General features: G+C 48.0%; 1 protein-coding gene across 1 annotated transcript in view; it reads right to left on the bottom strand.

Annotated features, from left to right (window-relative positions):
• The window catches only part of msn (serine/threonine-protein kinase msn), a 133,499-nt gene that overhangs the window by 89,773 nt on the left and 33,726 nt on the right, over nt 1-10,000 (bottom strand). The window contains exon 2 of the mRNA XM_086547849.1: nt 8,630-8,695. Within this exon, the coding sequence (XP_086403975.1) occupies nt 8,630-8,695 (66 nt within the window). The remainder of the gene's footprint in view (nt 1-8,629; nt 8,696-10,000) is intronic.

The following is a 10,000-nucleotide window of genomic DNA, read 5'->3' as shown; positions in this document are numbered from 1 at the left end:
GTGTGAGAATTGGCTCATTTGTTGAACTGTTTATTCATTGTTATTATTAAATTTGTGGTGCTGATTGCTGAAGGAATATAACGATGCAAAACGCATTGACAATACATATCGAGCTTACAGGCATCACAAGAATACGAGCCCTTCCCCCCCACGCCCACGCCCCGTCCCGCCCCAGCCCTGAAACGGCAAATAAATAAAACAAAAATCGAACCCCTACCCCTCTCCCTCCCTTGCCCCCTATCAAGCATGATCGTCCTAGTAGGGCCCCTCCTACTCTCCCTCCCAACCCATCGCCAGACTCGTGGCATCAAACGACGACGACGACGACGACGACACGACACACAAAGGCGACAAAGGCGCTGTTAAAATAAGCGGTGACACGCATGCTGGTAGAATTCGCGGAGATTCGGCGCGCCTCCTCCCGGGGGAGTAAAAACCACAGCGGAGAAGTGGGGGGTTGTGGGGGGTTAGGGGGGGTTAGGGGGGACGTGCGGCAGTGAGTACATCACGAGTATATTTAACCTGAGCTTCCTCACGGTGACGGTGGTTGAGGTGGCCCTTTCACACCGACGATGACGACGATGACGACGATGATGACGACGACGGTGGCTGCAAGCCTGGTCATGACGTCACACACACACACTATCTCTCCTCTCTCTCTCTTCTCTCTCTCTTCTCTCTCTCTCTCTCTCTCTCTCTCTCTCTCTCTCTCTCTCTCTCTCTCTCTCTCTCTCTATATATATATATATATATATATATATATATATATATATATATATTTATATGTATACACATACATACTACACACACATATACATATAGCCATGAGACTGAGATACAAACCATACATAAATAATCCATAAAGTGAAAGAGAAGAAAACCTGCGCATCCTGTTTTGTCTCCTTCCGATGCAGAACACAGACAAGAGGCACTCAAAGGCGTGCCATATGGCCCTCGCCCTCGGCAGCGTGTAATCTAAGTGGCTGAGAGAGTATGACTCGCTTTCCGTCTGTGATTCTGGCTTTATCGTGCCACTGGGCCCTTGCCCTTCTTCGTTTTCTCTATTTCTCTTTATCTGCCTTTTTTACCAAATTCTCCTTTCCCCTGTTTCTCTTCTTCTACCGATATTTCACCTCCTCTCTACTTCTCTCCTCTTTCTCTAACCCCCCCCTTCTCTCTCTCTCTCTCTCTCTCTCTCTCTCTCTCTCTCTCTCTCTCTCTCTCTCTCTCTCTCATCACGTCCTCTCCACACACCAAGACCCTAAGCCAAAACGCACACGTGGGTGCGACCACTGCTAGCACGTGATGCTCGGTGACAAAACAAAGAAAACATAGAACATTTGCACCTATGTGTATGTTTGTGGTATGTACGCTCGTACTTGGGTGAGCGCATGTGCATAAAAAGAAACAGAGAAAAAGAAAAGATAAGAAAATGAAAGTAAGGAATGTCGGGCACTAATAATGGGTTGTAGCAGGAAAGCGTCCCAGGAGAAGAGGTTCGGGAAGTCGGGAAGAGGGAGAGAGAGAGATGGGGGGGGGGGGGCAGAAAAATCCTGGGTAGGGGCAAATAATGACCTTGCGCTCCGCCCACTACATGTTACATCGCCCTTTCTATCGCGTGTATGTGTGTGTGTGTGTGTGTGTGTGTGTGTGTGTGTGTGTGTGTGTGTGTGTGTGTGTGTGTGTGTGTGTGTGTGTGTGTGTGTGTGTGTGTGTCTGTCCGTCCGTCTGCTCTCTCTCCACTATAATTATTTTCATGCCACTTACATACCACTGACACAATCAAAACGACAGCAATAGAAATACGGCAACGGCAACAAATGAAACAACACGCAAACAAAGAAAGTAACTAAAAATGGTAGAACCGAGACAAGAAAACAACAACAACAATAATACAAAGCTAATGATGCTACGACGCTGCTAATTACCACATTCCCACCCAGCATACCATCGCCAATCACGACCGCCGCCCTTTCGACATCAATTATTAGTGAGGATGGCCAGAGAGCGACGACGGCGAGGCGGCAGCGGTAGGAGTGGTGGAGGGAGGGGGGGGGGGGGTATCTATGATGGTGGTAGGAGAGGTGGAGGATGGGTGCCTATTTAAGATGGTGGTGGATGACGAGAAGGATGACGACGAAGGGTGGGTCATAGTAGGAGTCTAAGAAAGAAGACTTTTTTATGATATTTTTTTATCCATATCTGTTTCCTTCCTTCATCCAATCTTTCCCTCCCTTCCTCCTTATCGTCACATACGCCTTCCTTCTCTCCTTGCCCCCTCTCTTCCCTCCCCGCTCTCACACTATCCCCCCCTTCTTCCCTCCACTCTCAGCTGTTCTCCTTCCTTCCCCCGGCTTACTCATGGAAGCCGATGACTCATGGCCGACATGTGATCCCGCTGGCACCACGCTACCTCGGCAACTACTCTGCCAAACTCTGCGTACTGCAGACACTTCTACTAACCTACTGTTACTACTGCTACCTAGCCCCAAATATACTGTTGTCGCTATCATGGCCCGTGATTAATTTACTTTTCCTTGGAACGTGAAAGAGAGAATAAAAATCTCGCCCGTCGGTTTCATCACGGAACGGTAATTCCTCAAGAATAATTCTTGGTCAGCGAGCCCCCTGCTTTAAAGGAAATTTGCTCGATTCATATGGAATAAAATAAAACTTTTTTAGATACCATCCTCTACTCAAAACTCCCTGTAGCCTTAAATCCTTCTTAGGATTAGCGTTCCTGCGTTCCCACACATTCTCGAGCCCTGATTACTATTATTGTCATATAATTGCAATCATTATCATTATCACGATTGTTAATTGGGCCAATATCACCATCATTAATAGTACCACCATAATAGCCATCATTGGTCAACGTTATTACAGCAATTATACAAAATAAAACCATTAAAACAAGGATGACCCAATTCTCCACGCAGGAGTTTTAAGGACATTCATAAGGACATAGCTGACGACCTTCCCTCCCTTCCTCTTATCTTCCGCTCCTTTCCTCCCTAGCCATCCCATCCCCTCTCCTTTCAACCTCCTCCCTCCACCCTTCCCAGTCACCCTTCTCCCATCCCCTCCTCCCTCCTCCCCCACTCATCCTATACCCCTCCGTCCGTTCACATTCCCCTCCCTAACCCCCTCTTCCCAAGCACCCGGAAGTACCCGTGGCACGTCGCTCGCCCCGGGGTCTGACCTTGAGCGGGTCGGATCGAACGGTCGAATGACGAAGAAGAAAGGTCAGTCACGTGACCGGGCTCATGTGTAGGCAAGATAGAAAGGTTTGTCTAATGACGTCATTAGTACTACTAACCAATAACATCAATAATATGGTTCATCCAATAATACTACAAAAATGGCTAAATGACAGCACAGTGAAAATTAAAATGATAATCTAAAGCGTTAACCCTCCTCCTTCCCTCTCTTTCTGATCTAAGGAAGCCTCTCGCATTTGCTTTCGAGCCTTTCCCCTTGTCCACGTTTCCACCAGAGCTACACCGGCCAAGCCTGAGTACTGTGAGGGTAGCATTCTTTCCCAAGCATTCCCCGAACCAAAACGACATCTTCGGTATTTCCACACCCCTTCCTCCTCCCCTTCCGTCTCCTCCCTCCCTCCCTCCCTTGCTTTTGTTTCCTTTGTTTTACTCTTCCTTTGCACTTCTTTTGACTGTAGCTCCTTAGTCCTCCTCATCCTCTTCCGTGTTCTTCCCACAATGTCCATTCCTCCTCATTATCTTTTATTTTCCTTCGCCTAGTTCCGTCACGATTCCCTAACCCTTTAACGCCGACTCTTTTCCGTCTCCTATCTAATGTCTAATATCCCCCTATCTCCTTCACCTCTCTCCCCTATCCCTTTTCTAATCCAATCTATCCTGCCCTTCTCAACCATCCCCTAACTTCCCACAACCACCATGAGGGTAGGCGTGCCAGTGCCTTCGCCCGGACTGGACCCTCATCATCCACTGACGGAGGCCAATTACAAGACCATCATCATCATCATCATCATCACATCACCCGGTCTCTCCCCTCTCCTCTGCCCAGTCATGCTCTCACTCTGGCTCGCTCGCTCTCGTCTTTCTCTCACTGTCGCCTTCCTAAACACTCACCGCATACTATTCTTTGTTTATACATGTGTGAAAATACATACATACATACATACATACACACACTCACACATATTTACACACACACACACATATATATATACACATACATATCTCTAGAGCTTAGGTCTCAAACAAGCCCAGCTGGCGCGCAGGGAGCCACTGACTCCACCCTCGAACAGGCGGGGTACATGCGGGGCGTCCTTAGCATCACGTGCTCGCACATGCCCTCGCCCGCCCTTCCCTCCCTCTCCTTCTTCCCTTCCCCCTCCCCACTTCCATCCACCCAACACGCCCACTGTTCACCACTCCGCGTTCATGCTTGCTTGTCTATTTGGTATGTTTTCAATGTCTGGATTTGAGCCTATTGCATTTACAGATCGACGTGTAATTGCAATCAACTACTGTGGAAGTATCTGCACCATCGTCAACGCCTTGGGTATAACTAGATAAGCCATCTCTATGGGTATAGGGAGGTGGGGGTAGGAGGGGTGAGGGGGGGCAAGGCGAGGAGAGGGAATGCGAGAGCGATAGGGAGGAGGAAGATGGGAGATAGAGTTAAAAATAATTCGATGGATACAGACAGAGAAGTAGAGGAAGACTTAGACTTGCCCCTCCGCTTCCGTGTCCAAAATTATCGCACTCCAATATACGCATTCTAATAATAGCATCCGAAATGTAGAGAAAAATCACTAATGCAAACGGCCTTATCAAGCACAACAACCAAACGCACCCTTCAAGTCCGTCCACCAAAAAACATCATTTTTTTTTACACGCGGCCCGCTTCGTGATGACCCCCTCCATCTTGAACCAAACCCCTGATCCAACGACGGCGCGGAGACACACGAGGTGAGAGAGCCAGACTCCAGCAACGAATCGAAACTTCATAGCAACATGTTTGGGTTCACCGAGGACGCGGGTGGGAGAGCGAGAGGGCTAGTTGAGAGAGAGCGAGAGAACTAGCGAGCGAGGGTGGCGGCGCCGTCAAGGGACAGACCGACTGACCGCCTGGCACAAGAGCCAAATTCATTCTCTCCCTTCTCTGATCTATCCTTGCTCTCTCTTGCTCACACTCTCACACTCTCACACACTCTCTCTCTCTCTCTCTCTCTCTCTCTCTCTCTCTCTCTCTCTCTCTCTCTCTATATATATATATATATATATATATATATATATATATATATATATATATCAACCGTAACACCCCATCCCATACAGATAGACAAACAGGCATGCAAGCAGGCAGAGAGACAGACAGACAGAAAGAGAAGGGAGTGGGCAAATGGCACATCGACTATCGTCCTTACAGAGGGAAGCCAAGAGAGAAGGCGGACAGAGACAGCAACGGCTAGAGCAGGGAAGAGGGAGAGGGAAGGCTGAGGTCATGTCACGGAAGTGCCCAGTCACACTTCCGCGCCCGAGAAATCGCTCGCTCGGGCCTCCCTTCCTGTTTCTTCCACTTCTCACTCATTCATTCATTCTCCCTCCCTCCCTCCCTCTCTCTCTTTATCTTACCTATTTGTTTGTCTGTAAAAGAGAGAGAGAGAGAGAGAGAGAGAGAGAGAGAGAGAGAGAGAGAGAGAGAGAGAGAGAGAGAGAGAGAGAGAGAGAGAGAGAGAGAGAGAGAGAGAGAGAGAGAGAGAGAGAGAGAGAGAGAGAGAGAGCCACACCACTTCATGTTGCCTCTCTACCCCCATGACTCCCATTCCGCTACCCCCCTTCCTTCCCTCCCTGCTTACCCTATCTCATATACTATACTCCCCTTCCCCTCCCCTTTCTTCTCTTCCCCTCCTTAAGTTTACGTCACCCTGGAGTTCAGACTCGCCTAGTGATATATATCTGTAGGTTTGTGTTTGTGTTTGTGTTTGCGTTTGTATGTGTGTGTGTGAGTGAGTGAATGAGAAAGGGGGAGGGCGTGTTAAGAACGAGATATAAAAAATGGGAAAGCGAAACACGACAAACTGAGTAGATAAGGATAGAGATGGTGGTGGCAATTCTCACCTCCCTCTCTCTTCCCACCACCTTCTCCTTCCTCTTCCTCATCCCATTCTCTATCACTTCCCCTCCCTCCCTCACCTCCAACCTCCAATCTCCAATCCCTCACATCCCTTCCCCCCTCCAACTCAGACACAACACAAGGTCCCGGATGATGCGTGGCTTAACCCTGAGCTGGCCGACACACACATACACAGCTGCTCAACCGAAGGGAAGTGACGAGGGGAGGGGCGAGGAAGGGAGGAGGAGACGGTTGGGTGAAGAGGAGGATGAGGAGAAGGTATCGAGGAGGGGAGGAGGGTGGGAGAGGAGAGGAGGGAGGGAGAGGAGGGAGGAAGAGGAGGAGGTAGGAGGAAGGATGAAAAGGATGAAGCGAATGGGTGAAGAAGAGGATGGGGAGGGAAGAGGAGGAAGAGTGGATAAAAGAGGAAGGAGGAGGAGGTAGATGGGGTACACGAAAATAAACAAAGAAGAGCATGGACAGAAATAAGAGGGAGAGGGGACAGGGAGAGGGGACAAGGAGAGGGATAGGGAGAGGGAGAGGGAGAGGGAGAGGGAGAGAGAGAGAGAGAGAGAGAGAGAGAGAGAGAGAGAGAGAGAGAGAGAGAGAGAGAGAGAGAGAGAGAGAGAGAGAGAGAGAGAGAGAGAGAGAGAGAGAGAGAGAGAGAGAAAGGATAGGTGAGGCGAGGGAGAGGGTAAAGATATAAGAGGGGGGGGGGGCATTAAATTTGGAAAAGCAATGGTAAGGATGAGATTCAGGAGGGGGGGTTGGGAGTTTCGAAGTAACAGAAATAGTAAGAGTAATAAACTAAAGAGGAATAAAAGAAATGAACCGAATACGCAACGAAGAGTCATGCACACACTGAAACTTGGGAATGGGGGCGGGGTGGGTTGCTGGTAATGACGTCACCCGACCTTGGATATCGCTAGCTGTCTAAACCAATTCTTGAAGTGAGGAACGAACCAGAGAGAGAGAGAGAGAGAGAGAGAGAGAGAGAGAGAGAGAGAGAGAGAGAGAGAGAGAGAGAGAGAGAGAGAGAGAGAGAGAGAGAGAGAGAGAGAAAATATTCACATTGAAATCACTGTATTCTATAATTTACATTGGATAATCATTTAACATGAATGATATTTAAACAGTGAGTAGCAGGGAAAGAGAGATCTACGAGAAAGAATGAAAACAAGAAAATACAGATCGACACAAAGAAATCCTGACAGCGGCTGAGAAAGGTTTAATTAATAATCAGCATAAATTATATCTGAAATCATGAACAAAAACTTGATAAAATAAAAAGAAAAGAAGAAAAAAAAAGATTCTCAACTAATGAAAAAAGTTGAAAAAAACGTAAAAAATAACAGGAAATACATAGAGTAATCACAAGAATAAGAAAAGAAAGAAAAAAGAAAGAGATACGCGATAAATACAGATAGATGAAGGGTGATAACTTAATGGGTGAAGGAGTTTGTAGGTGGAAAAAAAGAGAAAGAGAAAGAAATAGAGGGGGAGAAACAGCTGTATCCCCCAGAACAGCTGAATCTTGGCACCCAAAACATTTTCTAAAAATCAACAAAACAACGTCATCGGCGTGCCACATGTGTCCGAGAATGCGAAATTATTCATCCCCATCCTCATAGCCACGGGCCTTGACGTCTACAGTAGGTCTCTCTCCCCCCTCTCTTTCTCCACCCCCCCCTCTCTTTCCCTCCCTCCCCCCGCCTCTACCCTCCCCCCCTTCTCTATCTCTTTCCCTCCTCCCTTCTTTCTCTCCTTCCCCCCCCCCCGCGTCTGTCTTTCCCTCCCCCCCTCTCTTTTTCTATACCTCCCCCCTCTTTATTCCTCTATCCACCCTCTCACTCACTCACTCACACTCTGTCTCTCCTCCTTGTCTTTTTAATCTCTCTCACATATCTTTCTATATTCCCTTTTCGTTTTATCTCCTCATCCCCTTTCTACCCTCCTCTACCTTCCTCCCTCCCTCCCTCCCTGTCAATCACGTCTCTTTGCCCCCATGCAGGTTCACTGGCACTACATGTCCTCGGTGCCAATTCCCTGCCCAGGCGAAACCGCGGCACTGAGGCAGTGCCAGACGTGACACCGATAAAGTAATGCTGGCCTGCAAGGGTGGCCGGGGGTAGGGGTAGGGTGGTGGTATGGGAAAGGGTAGGAGTAGGGGTAGGGGTGGGGGTATGGGGAAGGGGTAGAGGTGAAGGTGGGGTGGGGGGGGGTGGAGTTGGCGTCTGGCACTCCATAAAGAGAACTTTAAACGTGAAAGAAATAAACAGAGGGGAGGGAGAGAGAGGAGTATAGGAGGAAGGAATGAGAATGAAATAAAAAGGAAGAAGCGGGGAGGGAGAAAGGAGAAAATATGGAACGCAAAATGAGTAGGAAGAAAGGAAAACAGGATGTTGAAAGGAGGGGAGAGGCAAGAGAGGAGAGAAAAGGAAAGAAGGAAGGAGGGAAAGAAAGGAAGATAGGAAAGAAAGGAAAGGGAGGGGAGATAAACGAAACAGGCAAACATCCAACTTACCTTATACACTTGACCGTATGTTCCATTGCCAACGACTTCTATTAGATCGAATATTCCAGCTGGGTCCTGAAAGACGAAGGAAAACACATTAAAAACAAATAAAACACACAAGAACAAAATCATGAACAATGCAGCAATCAAAAATCAAACAGATGAAATAACAAATCCTTCATGCTGCACTGCACATGGCCAGCCATCAATAAGAAACGACGGTTTAAACGTCACTGTGTGCGCCTAATTTCAAGTAAACGTGATTTTGTGTACACATCCACTACTTCTCGATTAATGACAAGGGCGTGGGCGTGGGGGCGTAGCTGTGGGCGTGTGGGAGCCTGGCGAGTGACAGATGAAGGTCAGAAGGCCATGTGAAATAAAAGAGAACAAGTGGGGGTAGGATGAGGGGGGAGGAGGAGGAGGAGGAGGAGGAGGAGGAGGAGGGGATAACAAAGGGGGAAGAGATAGGAGTGACATGGAGAGAGGGAAGCGAGAGACAGCAGGAACGGAAGAGAATAAAAGGTGGAGAGCACGAGGGAAAGAGGCAAGGAGGAAGTGATCTCCTAGCACCTTGCCACGTGAACTTCTCTCCACGCTGCTACAATATTCAGACGGGAATGAGTGAGCGGCACCCTCCCCTTCTTTCCCCTACTCCCTCCCACAGCCTCCGATCTCTCTTGCTCTCTCACACAAAAAGGTGCAGAGACAAGCGTATATAACCCCCCCCCCCCTTAAAGCTGGTATACTTTTCCATAAATTACCTTTATTCGCCAATTGGCCGAATGACGAATATTCAAATATACCGATTAGTATAGAGGGATGTCAAACAATGACGCGGGGAGAGAGAGAGAGAGAGAGAGAGAGAGAGAGAGAGAGAGAGAGAGAGAGAGAGAGAGAGAGAGAGAGAGAGAGAGAGAGAGAGAGAGAGAGAGAGAGAGAGAGAGAGAGAGAGAGAGGGGAGGGAGGGAAAGGACTTCATTATTTCAAACTGCTTAAATTGATTTTATCAATTCTTTTTTTCAAATTTCCTTTATATAAATCTAACTCTCCGACTGTAAAATCATACAGTAACACACACTAACGTACCTACAGAAAAAAAGGTTTATAAAAACATCGACACAAAAGAAAAGAAACAAAAACTGACATACAAATACAAACAAAACGACCCATCCTCCCCACCCCCTTACACAAGACATTTAACCGCAAACACAAATCATAACCACAAACAAACACAAACAGCACCCCTACCCTTCCCTCCTTTCGTCTCTCTCACACATCCATCCACCCTCCCTCTCTCCCTCTCTCCCTCCCTCCCTTCCTCATTCCCTCCCTCCCCTCCTCTCCCTCCCTCCCTCTCCCAAACTCACAGACTGGTTG

This window comes from Penaeus japonicus, unplaced genomic scaffold (assembly GCF_977035675.1).
Source record: "Penaeus japonicus unplaced genomic scaffold, GWHDUDI00000001_assembly GWHDUDI00000020, whole genome shotgun sequence".
NCBI classification, from domain to species: domain Eukaryota; kingdom Metazoa; phylum Arthropoda; class Malacostraca; order Decapoda; family Penaeidae; genus Penaeus; species Penaeus japonicus.
This window is presented reverse-complemented; position numbering and strand designations above follow the sequence as displayed.